The 21,394-nt window shown below is 46.1% G+C and overlaps 1 protein-coding gene across 5 annotated transcripts in view; it reads right to left on the reverse strand.

Annotated features, from left to right (window-relative positions):
- Positions 1-7,954: 7,954 nt before the first annotated feature.
- Positions 7,955-21,394, reverse strand: part of EIF4ENIF1 (eukaryotic translation initiation factor 4E nuclear import factor 1) — a 57,206-nt gene continuing 43,766 nt past the window's right edge. For all 5 annotated transcript variants that reach the window (XM_073582792.1, XM_073582794.1, XM_073582796.1 and 2 more), the window contains one exon: positions 7,955-8,637. In XM_073582792.1, the coding sequence (XP_073438893.1) occupies positions 8,432-8,637 (206 nt within the window). In that variant the 3' untranslated portion in view covers positions 7,955-8,431. The remainder of the gene's footprint in view (positions 8,638-21,394) is intronic.

Below are 21,394 nucleotides of genomic sequence, written 5' to 3' on the forward strand. Positions count from 1 at the left end.
GCCTTGCTGCATTAGACAAGGCATTATTTCTTGCTGCAAAACAGACTTGAAGTCGGTAGCCATTCTCAGGAGAGGTAGTGATTTTGTCTCTAATCTGATCTTCTAGCTCACTCACCCATAAGCTCATTGATCGGGCTATCGAGGTGGCTGCTATGTTAGCTTTCATAACTGCTGCCGATGCTTCCCAGGCTTTCTTGAGGAGGTCCTCTGATCTCTTATCCATCGGATCTTTGAGGCCGGATGAATCCTCAAAGGGGTAAATCCCATATGTATAAAAGTACAATACTTTATTAGAAAATGTAATACAAAATCACAAACATGATTAAATACATAATATGAGGGAAAGGGTAAGCAAAAGAATACGTCACACCGGGTCTGGTAGCCACTAGGAATAAACGTTTCGCGTTGGCTTCCTCGGGGGGCTCGCGCGTTGGGGCTGCGTGTCCTGGGATTCTGGGAAGAGGGCCTATGGGTAAGGGTAGCAGTATTAACATTTGTGACTTTTTTTGTAATTTATTTGGATATTGTTTATTCCTAGTGGCTTGTTTCAAGCCATGAGGTTAATTTACATAAAATTCCCAGTATTGGTCTATTTATGACCTGGGTGTGTAATTACTAGTCTGATATTGTATGTGACCAAAAAAAATAGTATTATAAGTGTCTTTCTTGCACTTTTTTGATGGTCATTATGACTGATTTATAGTACTTGCCGCTCTCCCACCTCTTTATATATCTTTAGTACCAGACCCGGTGTGACGTATTCTTTTGCTTACCCTTTCCCTCGTATTATTTATTTAATCATGTTTGTGATTTTGTATTACATTTTCTAATAAAGTATTGTACTTTTATACATATGGGATTTACACCTTGTTTTTTTTGGTATCATAGTATTTATGGGTGTCCCGATTGTCAGATTTGGTCCTAGTGTATTTGATTCTGAGAATCAGTAATATGTCTATATAATGGAGTCTGTTCTAATTTGTTTCTGAATCCTCAAAGGGGATAGCCGTTTTCTTTGACACTCTGGCTACAGGTATGTTGATTTTCGGAACTGTCTCCCACTCTTTTGTTTCTTCTGCATCAAAAGGAAGACGGTACCTGAAGTCTTTTGGGACTATCAGTTTCTTCCCCCATTCTTCCAATATCATCGCTGTTATATGTTTATTAACAGGGAATACTGTATTTCTACGGGCTCTCAGCCCTCCAAACATCTCATCTTGGGTTGCTTGTGGTTCTGTAGAATCTTCTACCTTCATTGTATCTCAGACTGCCTGTAGGAGTGTGTCTGTATCTTCTGCTGAAAAGAGGTATCTCTTCCTTTCTTCTGGACGAGCTGCTGAGGAACATTCGCCAGAGTCAGGATCAGAGTAGTCTGACACCTCTCCTTCCTCAGAACTCTGTTCCAGCTTCCATCTGGGTCTCTTAGGACGCGGGGATTGTGTCGGTACAAGTGTTGCGACTGTGGACTGCACCTCCTCCCGTATCATAGATCTCATATTGTCCAGGAGAGAGGACTGCTCCTGTCTTAGGAGTCCTGATATGCAGTCCTCACAATTTGTGTGTCCCGATGGGAGCCTGGCCGAGCATAGGGGGCATTTACTAGGTTTCTTCCTGGTGGTCGAGGTGGATTGCTTACGTGCCTCCTTGGCCTGCAAAATATATACAGTGCCTACAAGTAGTATTCAACCCCCTGCAGATTTAGCAGGTTTACGCATTCAGAATTAACTTGGCATTGTGACATTTGGACTGTAGATCAGCCTGGAAGTGTGAAATGCACTGCAGCAAAAAAGAATGTTATTTCTTTGTTTAATTTTTTTTTAAATTGTGAAAAGTTTATTCAGAGGGTCATTTATTATTCAACCCCTCAAACCACCAGAATTCTGTTTGGTTCCCCTAAAGTATTAAGAAGTATTTCAGGCACAAAGAACAATGAGCTTCACATGTTTGGATTAATTATCTCTTTTTCCAGCCTTTTCTGACTATTTAAGACCTTCCCCAAACTTGAGAACAGCACTCATACATGGTCAACATGGGAAAGACAAAGGAGCATTCCAAGGCCATCAGAGACAAGATCGTGGAGGGTCACAAGGCTGGCAAGGGGTACAAAACCCTTTCCAAGGAGTTGGGCCTACCTGTCTCCACTGTTGGGAGCATCATCAGGAAGTGGAAGGCTTATGGAACTACTGTTAGCCTTCCACGGCCTGAACAGCCTTTGAAAGTTTCCTCCCGTGCCGAGGCCAGGCTTGTCTGAAGAGTCAAGGCTAACCCAAGGACAACAAGGAAGGAGCTCCGGGAAGATCTCATGGCAGTGGGGACATTGGTTTCAGTCAATACCATACGTAACGTACTCCACCGCAATGGTCTCCGTTCCAGACGAGCCCGTAAGGTACCTTTACTTTCAAAGCGTCATGTCAAGGCTCGTCTACAGTTTGCTCATGATCACTTGGAGGACTCTGAGACAGACTGGTTCAAGGTTCTCTGGTCTGATGAGACCAAGATCGAGATCCTTGGTGCCAACCACACACGTGACGTTTGGAGACTGGATGGCACTGCATATGACCCCAAGAATACCATCCCTACAGTCAAGCATGGTGGTGGCAGCATCATGCTGTGGGGCTGTTTCTCAGCCAAGGGGCCTGGCCATCTGGTCCGCATCCATGGGAAGATGGATAGCATGGCCTACCAGGAGATTTTGGCCAAGAACCTCCGCTCCTCCATCAAGGATCTTAAGATGGGTCGTCATTTCATCTTTCAACAAGACAACGACCCAAAGCACACAGCCAAGAAAACCAGGCCTGGTTCAAGAGGCAAAAAATCAAGGTGTTGGAGTGGCCTAGTCAGTCTCCTGACCTTAACCCAATTGAAAACTTGTGGAAGGAGCTCAAGATTAAAGTCCACATGAGACACCCAAAGAACCTAGATAACTTGGAGAAGATCTGCATGGAGGAGTGGGCCAAGATAACTCCAGAGACCTGTGCCGCCTGATCAGGTCTTATAAAAGACGATTATTAGCTGTAATTGCAAACAAGGGTTATTCCACAAAATATTAAACCTAGGGGTTGAATAATAATTGACCCACACTTGTATGTTTAAAATTTATTAAAATTTAACTGAGCAACATAACTTTTTGGTTTGTAAGATTTATGCATCTGTTAATAAATCCTGCTCTTGTGTGAAGTTTGAAGGCTCTAACTTATTTGCATCTTATCAAACCTGCTAAATCTGCAGGGGGTTGAATACTACTTGTAGGCACTGTATATAGGAAAGAGGGTCCTGTGTGTCTGTGTATAGAGACCTGTAAGGGACCCTACTAACCCCCTTTACTCACATGGTCCGTATCTGGCTCTAGGGACTGGACGTCTGGACAGCTACCACCTTCCATCTCTACTGAGTCAGTGTGTCTTAAGTAGTCGCCTTACCCGGCTTCAAGACATTTGATTCGTCCTCCTGAGCCCAGCTGCTGCTAATGTGGCTACCTACGCTCCTGGTGCGCCGATCTGTGGGGGTCTGTATCTTCGCCTTTCCTGACATCCCTCCATGCACAGGGTGCCAGAATCCATGCGACGCCGGCCCCGGTGGGATCCATAGTCTGCCTGGGCCGTGTGCCGCCATGTTTTCTTGGCCCAGCCCCCGGAAGTAGTCACCAGCGCTCCCCCCGATGACATGGCACGCTGGAAATCCAGGACATGAGGCACCGGTGTCCTGCAGCCTGGAGCAGCAGGTGCCGCGGCGCAGAGCCCTCTGAGGGGGATGCGAGCCGACGGGGAGCAGCCAGCTCGACCCCAGCGCTGAAGGACCTCCGGCGGTATCAGCGCTGCAGCGGAGGGGGATCGTGCCTCCTCCGCCGGGAAACCCTCTGGAGAGGGCACCGCTTGTCCTGGGAGCTCCTGCCCACCGGGTCTCGACACTTCACGCCGCCTAACAGGTACACGCACTGCAGCGCTCTCTGCGTCTGTCCCTGATAGGGACAATAAAAACACTGGAGTGTTGGTGGGGAGGGGCTATTTAACCTCTTCTGCATTCCTGTCCCCATCAAGGATAAGAAGGACAACCTCCTGGTGGTGCTGTCAGGAGGGACATCCTGGAAAAGAACAAATTTCAGTTTCATCAGTCAACAAAATGTTTCTCCATTTTTCTTTAGGCCAGTTGATGTGTTCTTTGGCAAGTTGTATCCACTTCAGCGTGTTTTTATTTAACAGTGGGACTTTTTGTGCAGAGATTAGCTTCACACAGGCAGATTCTGTCACAGTCTTCACAGGTAACCTGAGTCTTTGATCATCCTGGAGCTGATTATTGGCTGAGCCTTTGCCATACTGGCTATTCTTCCATCCATTCTAATGGTAGTCTTCCATTTTCTTCCCTGTCTCTGGTTTGGCTTTCTATTTGAAAGCATTGGAGGTCATTTTAGCTGAATATACCATCATTGTCTGCACGTTAAAAAATTCATTGGAGACGGTAAAACGTATAATCAAAGTACGCTGTTCTTCTGAACATGTCTCCAACCACCCATATTTCTCAGGCTTTCAAGGAGATATGCATGTACAACATGTCTTGGCTTCACCCTTAAATAAAGGGCACCTGATTCACACCTATTTATTCAGAGAATGATTGACCTCACTAATTGAACTCCACACTGCTATTTTGAACACTCCCCTATCAATTATTCTAATACTCAAAAACATGCAGATCATGAATGCGGAGTACTGCAGTGTGCAAGTGTTGGGAGAGGTCAAAGAGCACTGATGCATGCACACTGCAGTACTTCCCTCTGCCCTAGTCAGGGAAGAAAAGTACTCCTGCTCAGGAGCGCAATAGTGGGGAAACTGTGTGCATGAGTCATCCACACGGAGGATGGCCAACGTAAGAAAATGGGAGGCGCTGGACCAAGACCAGCGACACACATTGGACCCGACTGCCCGGCAGGAGAGTATAGTAAAGAGGTATTTTTTTTTTCTTGTCTTGCAAGTCACATTGGGGGCTTATATACACACACAGCATTATAGAATGCTGTGTATCAGGCCTGAAACAATCAAACCTGATGATCAGCCCCAGGTCACATCAACATTGAGAGGGGAGCTGGAGACACCACGTCTAAAGATATCTGTTGGCCGCTTGCAGCGGAGGAGTTGAGGGTGGCACTGGCGGACATTGCGGGTAGTAAGGCCCCGAGGGCGGATGGCATTCCGGCAGAGGTGTATAAAATTTTTAATGAAGTAGTAATAACTAAATTGGAGAAGGTATTTAATGAGTCGTTGGAGGGGAATATTACCTACATCTATGAGAGAGGCCATTGTTGTGGTCATTCCTAAAGCTGATAAGGATCCATTGAATCCAGAGTCCTACAGACCAATCTCACGCCTTACGGCAGATATAAAAATTTTGGCGAAGGCCTTGGCCAACAGACTGACCCATGTGATTGATAAAGTAATCCATCCAGATCAATCTGGATTTATGCCCAATAAATCTACAGCAATCAATTTAAAGGAGGCTATATTTAAATATGCAAATTCCAGCCAAAAATGCTGGAAAGAGAGTAGTAGTGTCTTTGGATGCCCATAAAGCCTTTGATTGTGTAGAATGGAATTACTTGTGGTCGGTTCTGTTGGGCCTTGGGTTCGGGCCTAAGTTTATATCTTGGGTGGGGTTGCTATACTCTCCAACGGCAAAAATTAGAGTAAATAATAAATTATCTGATAGTTTCTCATTACATAGGGGTACGAGGCAGGGGTGCCCATTGTCTCCGTTGATGTTTGCCCTAGCCATGAAGCCCCTGGCCACTAAAATAAGGGATGCACGAGAGATAAGAGGATTTGTCTATGGAACGAAAGAAGAGAAGGTGTCTTTGTATGCCGACAATATTTTGTTATTTTTGGGGGACTCCGGGGAGAATCTGGATAACGCGGTGGCATTGAGGAATTCGGGGAATTTTCTAGACTCAATCAATTGGGACAAATCGTGCATTATGCCCATTGATGAGGTAGATAGGGGTATGGGGGAGGTGGAAATGTCAGCAAAATTGAAGGTAGTTTTGAGATTTAAATATTTGGGGATACAAATCGTCCTTCTGATGAGGTTTGAAGAACTTAAATCTAAGCCCTCTGTTACAAAAAATACGTTCCAAAATTTCAGCGTGGAATAAATTACATCTTTCTGTAATTGGAAGGGTGAACCTTTTAAAGATGATTGTGATGCCACAGCTGTTATATGTACTGCATAATTCTCCAATTTGGATCCCGCAGAGTAGGTTCCGCAAAATTAAATTGCTGTTTGGCGAACTAATATGGGGGGAGCCCACGGTTTAAACAAGAAACTTTGCAGAGGCCAAAAGGAGGAAGGAGGCTTAGCGCTCCCTAACCCCTGGGTATATTTATCAGCACAATGTCAGCATATTGGAGGATGGGGTTTGGAGACGGGAAAGGGACAATCGCCCAGTAGTTTGAGATATTTGATTGGAAAATGGCCTCTGGGTGAGAGTTTGGAAGGGGGGCAGTTTTTAAAACTGGGTTCTCGGTTTCCTACTGTTCTCATTCATAAGGTATGGGAAAAAGTTAAACAGATTATTTGGTAAGGCCTGTGACACCCCTACTCTCCTATATGGGATAATATATATTTACAAGAATTTAAGCAAATTGAGGGATTTTGGCCCTGGAGAGAGGCAGGAATTAGAAGGATGGATCAGCTAATGTGTCAAGGGAGACTTAAGTCTTCTGTGGAGTTTCAAACAGAACTCCAGTTATCACATTTAAATTTATATAATTATAAAAATTCAGCATGCGTATCAGTTGCAATGTCAGAGAAAACTTATTGAGATCCAGATTGATATCACGCTGGCTTCCATTCTGGAGAACAGCGGGACAAAGGGGGCAATTTCATAAGTGTATAGAGATTTATTATTCACCTTTCTAGTCAAACATCCCATCAAGTCTAGAGTGAAGTGGGAAGCTGAATTGGGAGAGATAAATGACGATAGATGGGAATCTATTTTAGAATATGTGCCCAAGATCTCTATGAGCGAACCTGGGAGGATGTCTCAACTATACGTGATTCATAGAGCTTACAGAACTCCCGAGACTGTTCAAGATGGGTTTGAGGTCTGATTCCGAGTGTCCACGATGTTCGCAGGAACGGGCAGACATGCTGCACATGCTGTGGCATTACCCTAGATTGTCTACCTTCTGGACAGTTGTATTGAATTGATATATAGGTGTGTAATTCCCAGAGATCCTTTGGTCTGTATATTAGGTTATGTGGAAGAATTTGCAGCGGTATCCATGGTCAAACTGGCAATTGCTAGATTGTTATTCATATCAAGGAAATTGATTGCTCGGTTCTGGATCAGAGAAGAGCCTCCGACGAGACTTTCTCACGCAAGCAGATCATATAATTTTATTGGAAAAAAATTTATACTAAGAGAAATAAACTCAACGTATTTCAAAAGATATGGCAGCCATGGATAGAATGGAATTAGATTTGTGGGGAGGATGCATTATGTTATAGATGATGTTCATACTATACAATTGTATATGGATTTGAGAAAGAATATCAGATGGGAAATGAGGAAGACACTGAGGGTGTCTCGAAGGGGGGGGGGGGGGGGGGGGGGGGGAGTTTTGTTCATAAAAATATATTATATGTGAATAGCTTGATGTCATATGTTATAATTGTTTTCATTAATAAAAATTTATCTGATTAAAAAAAAAAAAAAAAAGATATCTGTTGGCTCATGTGCACGAGTGGCAGATGTTGAGCACCTGCCCATTAGGTTAGGATAGGTGTGTGATACCTGCTGCTTGAACAAATGACTTAGATGTGACACTGTCATGCTCACTTCTCCATGCAGAGTGGAGTAGGGCAGAATTTGCCACAAAAAACAAAAAAAAAAACAAAAAAAAAAAAACACACCCAACCAAGAATAAGCGCTTCATGAGCACAAGTAAAGTTATCCAGACACCACTAGCATTATGCAGATTTAATTGAAAGAAAAGACATGTACAAATTAAAGGGAGAGCTCAGACTTTGTAAGTGGCAAAACAGACTTCGCTTTCTCATCTGTACAGCTAGTCAAACAAAAACTATTCTAAATGTGAGTATATACAAACAAAAACCTTTTTACAAGTCTGTACACAAAGTTCATCTCTTGCCAGAGATCTCCTCAATCCCTTAGCAGACTGCCAAGTTGAAAGGGAAAATAAAATAAAGTGCCCCTTCCCCAAAAAAAAAAAAAATAAAAAAAAAATAAAAACAAAAATAAAGGCTTCATGGGCACATGAGATGAACCTTCCTTTATCAGATAGTCTGCATCAATACTGAGCAGATAGGAGGGTGATGCAAACTACTGAAAGTTGATTAGGTAGGCCTCCGAATAAGACAGTCCATATTCTGCCCAGAATGGCTCCAACTGTAGACCATGAACGACCAATTTACCGCCGCTTTATTGTCTGTATTCAAGTTCATCCACACTGATCACTTTAGCAGGCATAGAAGGGAGTGGCTGCTGCAAGACATCAGAACCAAACCACTTGGCTAGTCCCACAGGGGAAGAGCTCCTTGGAGGACGCTGATCTAAATGCAGATTGGGGCGGCTCTGCAAACCTTGTGAAGGAGCATGAATGCCAGAAAAATTTTGACTGCCAGATCCTAGGGAACACAAAAATGTCACATTAGGATTAGTAAATTTTAAATTTAATCTGTAAACAATTCTGAATTACACAGCAACCTACAAATTACTCCATTAAGGTTATGTAATCCACAAAACTATACAAAATCCATTAAACAGAAATAAATATAATGTATAAAATCAGTAAGCAAATATAAAGTTGCATAATAATGAGCACCAGTAAGTAACTGTCAGATGTATATCTGACTACATCTAGAGATCTGGCTGAAAAATAGTTATGCCAACATGCACGATCATGTAGATTTGTCATTTAGACCAGGGTTCCCCAACTCCAGTCCTCAAGGCCCACCAACAGGTCATGTTTTCAGGAATTCCTTTAGTATTGCCCAGGTGATAATTGCATCACCTGTACAATACAAGGGAAATCCTGAAAACAGGATCTGTTGGTGGGCTTTGAGGACTGGAGTTGGGGAACCCCGATTTAGACCACCTATGGGGTTTAAGGTGCTTACCCTCAATAAAATGCAAGATCCACCACATGCATGTTTCACGTAGGCCTTTTCCTCAGGTGTACAAATGTACTAAGTAAAATATATTGTAACAGCAGCACTAGCATGATGTACCATATCAGCAATTGTCCAACACAAATTTTGATTGACTATCGTTTGTAATATCTGACCCTTCTGATCAGCAGACCACAAGTACAGACCCAATAAACGATAGTCTAATCCTCAGAACCAGAGGGACTTCAGCTCAACTGAGATTTACCACCATGCATAGCACCTGGAACCACTTGTTATTGCAGTAGTGCATGCGATAGGGTGTCTGCACACGCTGCGGATCCGCAGCAGTTTCTGCTGCGGTGTACAGTACCATTAAAATCAATGAAAACCGCTGTGCAGACTTTCTGCAGATTCAAAACGGCAGCATGTCAATTCTTTGTGCGGATTCCGCTGCGGTTTGGCACCTGCTCCATAGCAGGTGTCAAGCCACAGGAGCAAAACCGCAGGCTAAACAGCAGAAAAAAACAGGTCTTTTCACCTGCGGTTTGACAAATCCGCGTGGAAAATTCCACAGGACAATCCACAGCGTGTGCACACACCCTTACAATTTGCATGAGAGTGACATATGCATTTTTCACAGAAGACGCATTATATTTTATGGGGCCCTTTACATAGCCATGTTTTATCATAAATTGAGTAGTCCGCAGAAGAGCACAGACATCAGATTTTCACCCATCTCAGCCCAAACTTGTCAAAGTCTTAAAGATGTTGTCCACCAATTTTACATTCATGGTACATTCTTACGCTGGAGTCAGTGTGTGGCACCGGATGAGATATGCTAATGACACTCTGCTCCTGCTCCTCTGCAAGCGTGAGCTGAGGGCCAGTGCTCTGAATCCTCTGGCACAGCTGCAGAGGAGACAGAAGTTTCTCTTTCTCCTCTATTGCTAGTGTCTATCACACTGCACTTGAGTGATATCCAAGTGCAGTGTGATGTTTCACATGCATCCATAGACTTATATGGGTGTGGGAGATCTGATTCATGGATACAATCGCAGAATGCGGTGATTGATTTTTTCTCATGCTGATTTTCGCATAGAAAAACATAGATGTGAGCTGCCCCATAGATTAACATTCGGCCGAGCACCCTCAGGATAGGTCATCAATGTATAGAATCATAGAATCGTAGAGTTGGAAGGGACCTCCTGGGCCATCTGGTCCAACCCCCTGCTCAAAGCAGGATTCGCTAAATCATCCCAGTCAGATGTCTGTCCAGCCTCTGTTTGAAGACTTCCATTGAAGGAGAACTCACCACTTCTCGTGGCAGCCTGTTCCACTCATTGATCACTCTGTCAAAAAGTTTTTTCTAATATCTAATCTGTCTCCTCCCATTCAGTTTCATCCCATTGCTTCTAGTCTTTCCTTGTGCAAAAGAGAATAAAGTTGATCCTTCTACAATGTGACAGCCCTTTAGATATTTGTAGACAGCTATTAAGTCTCCTCTCAGTCTTCTCTTTTGCAAACTAAACATTCCCAAATCCTGCAACCTTTCCTCATAAGACAGGGTTTGCAGACCGGTCACCATTCTGGTCGCTCTTTTCTGAACTTGCTCCAGTTTGTTGATGTCTTGTATGATCGGTGGGAGTACAACACTCAGCACCACCACTGATCAGCTGGTCTAGATGTCAGCAGCTGGTGAAGTACTCAGATCGCTGCCTTTATTAAATGTTATTTTATTTTTCTTCCCATTTAGCTGAACAGGAAGATAGACTTCAAGTGAGAATTGAAAACCGTGCCAAATAAGTTTCTCTGCTCCAAGGAGACTAAGAAAAACAGGGCTCCCATAACGCCACACCTACTCCCCATCAGCTTTACACACACACTCTAGTTTCTAACCATACATATGGATAATAATCCTTATGATCACCTTCTGAAGCAATTCCCTGGTTCCAGATCTATGCCAAACCTTATTCAACCCACCATCCTACTTGGTAAAACAAATCCAAACATTCTGTACTACAAGTTCTTGGCACTGTGGCTTTTTTGTTTTTAATATATAAGCCTGTTACAAGGGTGGCATGGGACTATTCGTGTCCTGAAGCCATGTCTGGTTCTGCTTCCAATCCAGCCATTGCCTACTACAACCCTGTGGTTCTAATCATATGGCCTCCCCTGTTGACCGGTATCACCTCTGATCAGTCACCTGGTCAGAGCTAAAAACAAACATGTTAATCCATGTGCCTAACCAAGATATCACATTGAGACTTGCAGTACATAGTCATGTTGCAATATATGATGAAAATCCATTTTACATGACTATTAAGCAGTCTGGACCCCAAACATTCTAGACATTTTAAGGTGGTTTTGAGTTCTAGGCACTATAGGACATCTGGAGGATATTTGAAGAGCCACTCATTTCCCCCCCCCCCCTTCCATCTCCGCTACACATTAAAAATGCACACTAGCACATCTTGAAGTTGACTTGTACCACCTAGGCAGAAGTCCTTCTTGCTTACTATTCAAAGCACCTGCTTTTACTTGAAGCTCTTCTTCCCATCTACTCTTCCATGAAAGTTACAGAGCCCATTTGTGCTTGAGTGGGTGAAGACTACACAAGTCATTACTTTACTTTGAGACCAAATCCACATGAAGTGGTCTAAGTTTTCCTTCTCTTAGCCTGTACCTACATAAGGATATTAATCTGGTGCTTCAGTCCTTTTTTTTTTTGAGAGATCACCAGAATTTGATTACAGCCTTTTCTTTCTTAAGAAAGTCTCATTTTTCCTCTGCCCAGTTGGACATCGGACATTATAGAATTAGAGTTGCAGGCAGTGGGTTGCCTTTCCAGAATGGCCCATTGCTAGGGATTACAGGCATTTTTTGTACTCACCCTAAATGGCGTTCACCCTGTATAGGAGTTTAGCCAGACTTCTTCCAAGTCCCACTGGATGCATACTTTGCATCTAGCAATTTCTTTCAAGATTGCATAGTTTTGCTGCATAAATACCATCTTGATCACCCTGTTCCACCCCTAGGAACAGCTTTTCAGCATCCCACAGTCTGTTCCCCAAAGACACAGCTGATAAAAGCATTTTATGGCAACTAAAAAAGTATCGTGAAACTGAACATCTCCCCATGAGTCCAGCTAAAGGTTGGGGCTTTAACAGATTTTGGCATTTCACAATGCACCATGTTTGAGAAGCTAGAAAGTGCTTATTTTTCTGCAGAAGAAAATCTCAATTTCAATGGATGCTCTATTTGCATAGGCCTGGACTTCCAGAGTGAGCAAATCATGACAACAGTATTCTGCCCTGTTAGACAGTTCAACTGCAATACTAGACACCCCATAACAAGAGTGGCACTTTTTTTTTTTTTTTTTTTTTTTACTATTGGCATTACAAAAATAAGTCAAGAGGCACCTTAATCCAGATCACTAATCCAATATTGTGTCTTATAGGGGACCCCCCCAACCTGCAACTTGTGGTTGTCCGCCAGTTTAATGCATTAAATACTAGATCTAGAAACTGGCTATGAAGTGAAGGTCTCTGGATAGTGACTTGCAAGTAGCCCTATAAGGCCAGGATCACACATCCAAGGAATACGGCCGAGTCTCGCATGTTAATACCCGGCACTCAGGAACGGAGCGTGTGGCCACATATCAACACATGGAGCCGCACGCTCCGCTACGGAGTGCCGGCAGCAGTGCCGGGTATTACCATGCGAGACTCGGCCGTATTCCTTGCATGTGTGATCCTGGCCTAAAGATGAGATCTGGATGTGCATACACCAGCAGGAGGCGGGGGAAGAAATATTGCAAGCTCAATATAGGAAGATGCAAGTCAAATCAGATACATTAGTGTGGAGAGTGCAGAATACAAAACTACTGAATGAAAGGGCATAAAGTGGGAACACTTGGATACAAGTATACTGCATAAATGGGAGGGGGCACAAGGTATTAAATTGCTTTCTGTGGGAAAGCTTTAGCCATTAGTGATCATGGTAGGTTATGAGTTACTACTGAAGGGTGGGGGCACGCTGGATGTAGCCTTCAACCGTCTCTTTAAGTTGAATGTGGATCTCTAGGCAAAATAAGTTGTAGAATGCTGGTGTACTGTATGTAACATTGAGTCACACCTTATCTACTTAAGTATAGAGCGTCACGCCATCATGTATGATAGCCAATTTGTACATGTGCAAATTTCTGACGGACACTCAACCTTCCTCTCGCAACACTCTGGATAGTCTGCATTCTGCTAAGAAGTGATGTTCTATCCTGCCCTACTATTAGTAAGTAGGAAAGGTTTGTTATTTTAAGTAAATCAGATCAAAGTTTAGGTGATCTGTATATAAATAGTGGCAGAACCTTACTGTGGCACAGTAGAAGGCACCCAGCTATCCAGGTATCATGGAACTCCGTTCCACCCAACCATACAATTATTTCCCATTTTTTTTACCTCACTGCAAAATTAGGTGGATTTACTTTTTAGAGTCCCAGGAAAGCCAAGTGATAGAACAGGTGGAGCTGTAATAGACAGCTAAACATTAGTGTTAGGGCTTCACAGTGACACTTATCCCACGATAGCAATTCTCTGAAAAGTCTATTCTAGAGCTGCAATTTTGCTGTAAACAGCTATGTCACTTGCAAGCGGCAACAGAAAAGTCAATACATTTGGAAACATGCGACTGTAGCCACATGATACCTTAGAAAATCATTACATACAGTATCACAAGTTGTGCCACAGCTATGCAGTTTGTTTTCCCCAGGATGCAAAACGAAAAAGATGAACAGTTCCTTCAGGGATATTTACAGCCATTTTTATGCAGGTGACAAAATAGGGATTTGTGTACTCACCATAAAATCCTTTTCTCCAAGCCTATCATTGGGGGACACAGGACCATGGGTGTTATGCTGCTGCCACTAGGACGACACTAAGTGAACATAGAAAGATTAACTCCTCCTCTGAAGTATACACCCTCCTGCTGGCTGAAATTGAGCCAGTTTGGTAACAAAGCAGTAGGAGCACACAACTAACAAGAATAAACTATGTCAAAACTAAGTACGAAAAAACAAACCAATAGGCTAACAGGGTGGGTGCTATGTCCCCCAATGACTGGCTCGGAGAAAAGGATTTTACAGAGAGTACACAAAAATACCCATTTCTGCTACGCCTCATTGGGGGACACATGACCATGGGACATCCTAAAGCAGTCCCTGGGTGGCGAGCAACACCTGCTAATACCCCATGTACCACCAAATTACAGATGTGGTACTGCCAATTGCAGAATTCACCTGCCAAGTGCTGCATCTGCAGAGGCCTGAGAATGTATGTTGTAGTGTTTTGTAAAGGTATGCAAGCTGGACCAAGTCACAGCTTTGCAGACTTGTTCTGCTGACTCCTGGTGCCAAATGGCCCAAGAGGCACTGAGTGGAGTGAGCCTTAATCCCTGCTAGACCCTTCCCATGCCCTTCTGGAAACACGAACAGGGTAACTGTGGAAAGACACCGTCCATGAGATGTACCTTCTGAGAGCTCTAACTACATCCAGAGTGTTAAGAGCTTTCTCGATGTGATGGACTGGTGCTGGACAGAATGAAGGTAAAACAATATCCTCGTTGAGATGAAAAGAGGAAACAACCTATGGCAGAAGAAACAGGGACGTCCTCGAAACTGCCTTGTCTTGATGAAAAATCAGGAACGGAGGCTGGCAGGACAAGGTCACCAACTCAGACCCGCCTGATTGACGTGAGCGCGCCGTGAATAGAATTACTGGTACCCCCTCTGCTCTGATTTTCTTGATGACCCTCGGAAGTAAGGGGAGTGGGGGAAATACATACCGAAGCTGAAACGGATGCCAAGGAAGAACCAGGGCATCCGCGCTGATGGCGACTGGATAGTGTGAGCGAGCAATGTACTGGGGAACCTTGTTGTTAAGCCTTGAGGACTTAAGATCCACATCCGGAGTCCTAATGACAACAAATCTGCTGAAAGACCTCTGGATAAAGAGACCACTCCCGAGGCAAGGCCCTGTCGACTCAAAATCTGCCACCCAATTATCTATGCCCAGGATGTGGACTGCTGAGATGATCAAATGGTTACTCTCGGCCCATCGGAGGATGTGACTCACTTCTTGCATGGCCATCCTGCTGCGGGTGTCCCTATGACGGTTGATACACACCACAGCCGTGGCAATGTCGGACTGGATCCTGATGGGGCGACCTGCCAAGAGATGAGAACACAGAAGGGTCAGCCTGATCGCTCGTATCTCCAAGATGTTGATGGGGAGATGCGACTCTCGAATGGACCAACGACCCTGTGCCATGTGGCGGTGGAAAACCGGACCCCAGCCAAGACGACTGGTGTCGGTGGTCACCACTAGCCAACGTACTGGAAGAAAAGGACTTCCCTTGGTCCAAGGAAGACTTCAGCGTCCACCACCTGAGTGTCTGCTTGACCCGCTGAGACAAACAAAACTGTCGGGAGAGAATGGGCTCCTGTCCCAAGCCAACAGTAGCACATATTTCAAAGAGCAGAGGTGTAGCTGTGCGAATGGAACCGCCTCTAGCGCTGCTACCATTTTCCTGAGAATCCTCAAGCTGAAATGTATGGAGTGATGAACAGAGCAGTAAAGAATTCGTGCTCCCTGTTGTAAGGCCAAGACCTTTTCTGGAGGGAGAATTACCAACCCACAGGAAGTGTCCAGGATCATTTCCAAAAACAAACTTGCTGAGCAGGAACTGGAGAAGACTTTTCGAAGTTTATCTTCCAGCCCAGGCAAGAAAGTGTATCCGTTATACTTATGCACTCCTCGCAGGCCCAAAGAGATGGCCCTTTGATCAGTAGATTCAGAAGTACCACCACCCCAAGCATGAAGAATGGCCATGACTGCCACCATGACCTTGGTTAAGACTCTGGGAGCGGAGGCAAGGCAACAAACTGGAAGTGTTCCCCACGAACCGTAGGAACTTTTGCTGGGGAGGAAAAATTGCGATGTGAAGGTAAGCATCCTGGATATCGATGGATGCTAGGCACTCCCCTTTTTCCCCCCCATCAAGGAGATAACTGAGCGGAGAGATTCCATACCTTGCCAAAATTGTTTGACAGCTTCAGGTCCAGTATGGGCCGCATCGTTCTGTCATTCGGTACCACAAACAAATAGACTCGAGTAAAAACCCCTGAATCTTTTGTCCTGAGGGACTGGAATAATGACCCCGTCCCTTCGGAGCACATCAACAGCTATGAAAAGGGCTGTTGTCTTTGTCTTGGGAGAAGACAGGAAAAATCATGTCGGGGGAGAAAACTATTTTGTAGCCGGAGGACACCAGCTCTCTGAACCATTCGTCGTGGACGACAGAGAGCCAGGCCTGACGGAACAAAAGTAAAAACGGCCGCCTACTTTTTCGGTGCCCTCCGGATGCTGAAACAAGTCATTGTGTAGAAGATCTAGGGGATATGGCTCCCTTTGATCCAGACGTTCTTGGCCTGGTTTTCCAGGTGCGATTAGGTCTGTATGAGACATGGGAACCTCTTTCCCTACGCGGGGGCCCACCCTGATCCAGAGAAAAAGGTTGTAGAGGACCATCTGGAATTGTTGCGAAAAGGCTGGGACTAAAGCTGTTGATTCCAAAACGGCTGGGTGGGCCTTTGTTGAGGAAGGAATTTGCCCTTTCCTCCGGTAGCATCAGAGAGGAGTTAATCCAGTTTTTCTCCAAATAAGCAACCACTTTGGTAAGGTAGAGAGGTTAAATCTTAAGAAAAGAGTTATATATGCTGTCTACATTGGGGGGGGGGGGGGGGGGGGGAGAACAGGGATGTTCAATTTGTAAATCTATTGTTTGTGGAAGATTTACTGTATAGTCTGTATTTTGCATTCTGATTAATAAAAATCTATTTGATAAAAAAAAAAAAAAAAAAGGCAGAGAGGTTAAAGACATCTTGGAAGTAAAATCTGCTCGCCGTTCTCGGAGCCATGGGGCCCTTCTGATGGAGACAGACTTTGCTGTCTAACGAAGCCTTTGCTACGAAGTCCCCGGCTCGAGATATCTGACTGGCGAGGCCGACTGCCTCCAGGGGAAGATTACTGTAATGAACAGCTGTGGTTAAAACCTCTGCCTTAGCCACCAAGTCACGGTAAGAGACAGAAAAAGGGCCGCTCCAGAGGCCTCAAAGACTGAGTGAGCAAGGTAGTCAATTTGATGGTCAGTGGGGTTTTTGACTGAGGAACTGTCGGACAAGAATAGGAGCGTTTTGGATGCAAGACGCGATATAGGAGGGTCCACCGAGGGGGACTGTAGTCAATGCTTCATTAGAGTCAGAGCAAAGGAGTATCTCGACTCAATAGGCTTTTAACCCGAGAACCGTTAATTTGGCAGGTCCCCAAGTCTCTGGACAATGTCCTTAAACTCAGGATGATTGGCAGACACTGTGAGAACGTTTAGACTTTTTAAAAGACACCGGGGGTCAGTGGCTGCGGCGGGTGGCCTCTGGGCACGTTCCGGGTCACAAGCAGTGCAGAATGGAGTATTGTGAGCTCGGGGGAAGGCAGCATTGCAAGTGGCACATGAGGTAAAGTCGGATTACTTACCGGTAATGCCCTTTTAGAGAGTCCACGACAGCACTCACTGGAGAGGGATCTGCCCCATAGGAAAAGGAAACCTACAGAAAATAAGGAGGCGGGGCGGTCCACCTCTCCTCCTCAGTTGGATTTCAAAGTACCAGGAGGACCGCCAGGTATTAGGCAAAATACTACCATTTCATGTTTAAAAACTTAATTTACTCTATATTTAAGGAACACACTCCAAATACATGCTATATTTAATTTTAGGGAGGGAAGTGAGCGGGTGCTGTCGTGGACTCACTAAAAACAGGATTTTTGGGTTGCTTACCGTAAAATCTGTTTCTCGGAGCCTTCATTGGGGGACACAGAGACCTTGGGTGTATGCTGCTGCCACTAGGAGGCTGACACTATGCACAAAAAAAGGTTAGCTCCTCCTCCGCAGTGTACACCCCACCGACCGGCAGAGAGATTTCCTCAGTTAGTGAGAAAGCAGTAGGAGAAGTAACAGAATAGGTTGACAACATAAACAACTCAACTGTAACCATTCAACCAAAGTAAGAACAGGAGCTGTAAAACATGGGAGGGTGCTGTGTCCCCCAATGAAGGCTCCGAGAAACAGATTTTACGGTAAGCAACCCAAATATCCTGTTTTCTCATTCGCCTTATTGGGGGACACAGACCTTGGGACGTCCCAAAGCAGTCCCTGGGGTGGGAAACAAACTTTCATCAGGCCAGCGGACTCACCACCGCGGCCTGCAGAATCCGTCTACCTAGGCTGTCGTCCGCCGAAGCGCAGGTGTGGACTCTGTAGAATTTCACAAACGTGTGAACGGATGACCATGTTGCAGCTTTGCAAAGCTGCAGTGCGGAAGCTCTGTGGCGCACCGCCCAGGAGGCACCCACTGCCCGAGTAGAGTGGGCCCTGATACCCGGAGGGGCTCCGCGACGCTTAACACGGTAGGCTTCCAGGATAGCCGATCTGATCCAGCGAGCAATGGTGGCCTTTGACGCCGGGTGATCTTTCAGCGCTCCATCAGGGATAATGAAAAGAGACTGTCTTTCGCAAGGAAGTCGTCCTAGACAGATAGACTCTTACCGCCCTAACCAGGTCCAGCTTGTTCAAGGACCGCTCTCGGGGATGAGTTGGATTCGGACAAAAGGACGGTAGCACGATATCCTCGTTGAGGTGAAACGAGGACACCACCTTCGGAAGGAACGAGGGCGGAGGCCGCAGAACTACCTTATCCTGGTGGAGAACCAGAAAGGGAGAGCGGCACGAAAGAGCTGCCAATTCCGACACGCGCCGGACGGAGGTGATGGCCACCAGAAAGGCTACCTTCCAAGAAAGGAGAGAAAGGGAAATATCCCTGAGGGGTTCAAAGGGCGGACCTTGCAGAACCTCAAGAACCAGATTAAGATACCATGGATCCACGGGCGCCCGGTACGGCGGGACCGTGTGAGCCACGCCCTGAAGAAAGGTCTTAACCTGAGGACGGGAAGCCAACGTTTTCTGAAACAGAATGGACAGCGCAAAACTTGACCCTTCAGGGAACTGAGGGCAAGCCCCGCATCCAATCCTGCCTGAAGAAACGCTAGGACTGAAGGGAGCGAAAAGGACATGGGCGCGACGTCATTGGTCTCACACCAAGTGAAATAGGCCTTCCAAGTACGGTAGTAAATCTTGGTAGATGATGGCTTTCTGGCTCAGATCATGGTCTGAATTACGTGGTTGGAAAATCCTGCTCGTTTCAGAACCTCGGTCTCAACAGCCACGCCGTTAAATTGAGCGGCCGAGAATTGGGGTGGCAAATCGGACCCTGAGACAGCAGATCTGTTCTGTCTGGAAGCTTCAAGGGGGCGTCCGCGAACCAAGACCGTCTGGGCCAATTCAGGGCGATGAGAATGACCGGAAGTCCTTCTGCCTTGATCTTCAACAGCTTGGGAAGAAGAGGCAGAGGAGGGAACAGGTAGGGAAGTTCGAACTGGGACCAAGGAACGGCCAGGGCGTCGGCGCCCACTGCCAGAGGGTCCCGAGACCTGGACACGAATTGTGGGACTTTCCTGTTGAGGTGAGACGCCATGAGGTCTACATCCGGGGTTCCCCACCGAAGGCAGAGCAGATGAAACCCTTCCGGATGTAGGGACCATTCTCCCGCCGCGAGACCCTCGCGGCTGAGAAAATCGGCGGCCCAGTTGTCTACGCCGGGAATGTGAACAGCGGAAATTGTCGGAACGGAAATCTCCGCCCAACGAAGAATCTTGGACACCTCCGCCAGGGCTGAGACACTCAGTGTTCCCCCTTGGCGGTTGACATAAGCCACCGCTGTGGCTTTGTCTGAATCCGTACCGGCAGTCCCTTGAGGAGCCTTTCCCAGTGGACCAGAGCAAGATGGATCGCTCGAATCTCCAGAACGTTGATCGGCAGCGCCGATTCCCGATCCGACCATCGACCCTGAACAGTGTGGTTGCGGAACACAGCACCCCAACCGAGGAGACTGGCATCTGTGGTTACTATCTGCCAGTGAATGGGAAGGAAGGATCGACCCGATAGAATGAGAGGTGACGACAACCACCAGTTGAGAGACCGCTTGATCCGGTAAGAAAGATGGACAGGGCGATCCAGGGACCGAGGCGACCGTTCCACTTCGACAGAATGGCCTGCTGGAGAGGCCTGGCGTGAAATTGGGCAAAGGGAACTGCCTCTATCGCCGCCACCATCTTTCCCAGGACCCTCATGGCTGTACGGAGGGATGGGAATCGCGAGGTCTGCAGCGATCGTACTTCCTGCTGCAGAGAGAATCTTTTCTTGTGGGAGAAAGACCCTTGACTGACGAGTGTCGAACAGAAGACCTAGAAAGACCAGGCGTTGGGTAGGAACCAGACAGGACTTTTTCCTGTTGACGATCCACCCGAAATTGGAAAGAGTGTCCAGGACGATTGACAAACTTTGGTTAGCCTGTTGGAATGAGGGAGCCTTGATCAGAATATCGTCTAGGTACGGGAAAAGAAAGAGGCCTCTGACTCAACAAAGCCATCAACGCAGCCATGATCTTCGTGAAGACTCTGGGAGCGGTGGCAAGACCGAAGGGCAGTGCGACAAACTGGTAGTGGTGCTGTCGAATTGCAAAGCGCAGGAACTTCTGATGTTCGGAGAAAATTGGAACATGTAAATAGGCATCTTGGATGTCTATTGAGCACATGAATTCCTGCTCCTCCATGGAGGCGATGACCGAGCGAAGCGACTCCATGCGGAAGTGGCGAAGGCGGACCCTCTTGTTGAGCAGCTTGAGATCCAAGATGGGTCGAACTGCGCCGTCTTTTTTCGGCACTACAAACAGGTTCGAGTAGAACCCCGTGAAGCGCTCTGATTCGGGAACGGGCACAATCACCCCGGAACTGAGGAGAGCGGCGATAGCCGTAGAGAACCCCGGGATCAAGGCTGGATCCTTTGGAGGCTGGGATTCGAAGAAACGATCCCGTGGGAGAGAGACAAACTCTATCTTGTATCCTGAGGATACGACCTCCCTGACCCAGGCGTCCTCCACGGCGGCCAGCCAAACGTCCCTGAAGGAAAGAAGTCGACCTCCCAATTGGAAAGGCCCCTCGCGTGCCCGATGATAGTCATGCTGAAGTAGACCGTCCAGATCTAGATCTGGACGGTCTGCCCTGGGATGAGTGGGGTCGCCAGGAAGGAGTGGGTCTGAAGGAAACTTTCTTTC

The sequence above is a fragment of the Dendrobates tinctorius genome, unplaced genomic scaffold (assembly GCF_039654945.1).
Source record: "Dendrobates tinctorius isolate UK_male_01 unplaced genomic scaffold, ASM3965494v1 ptg000073l, whole genome shotgun sequence".
NCBI classification, from domain to species: domain Eukaryota; kingdom Metazoa; phylum Chordata; class Amphibia; order Anura; family Dendrobatidae; genus Dendrobates; species Dendrobates tinctorius.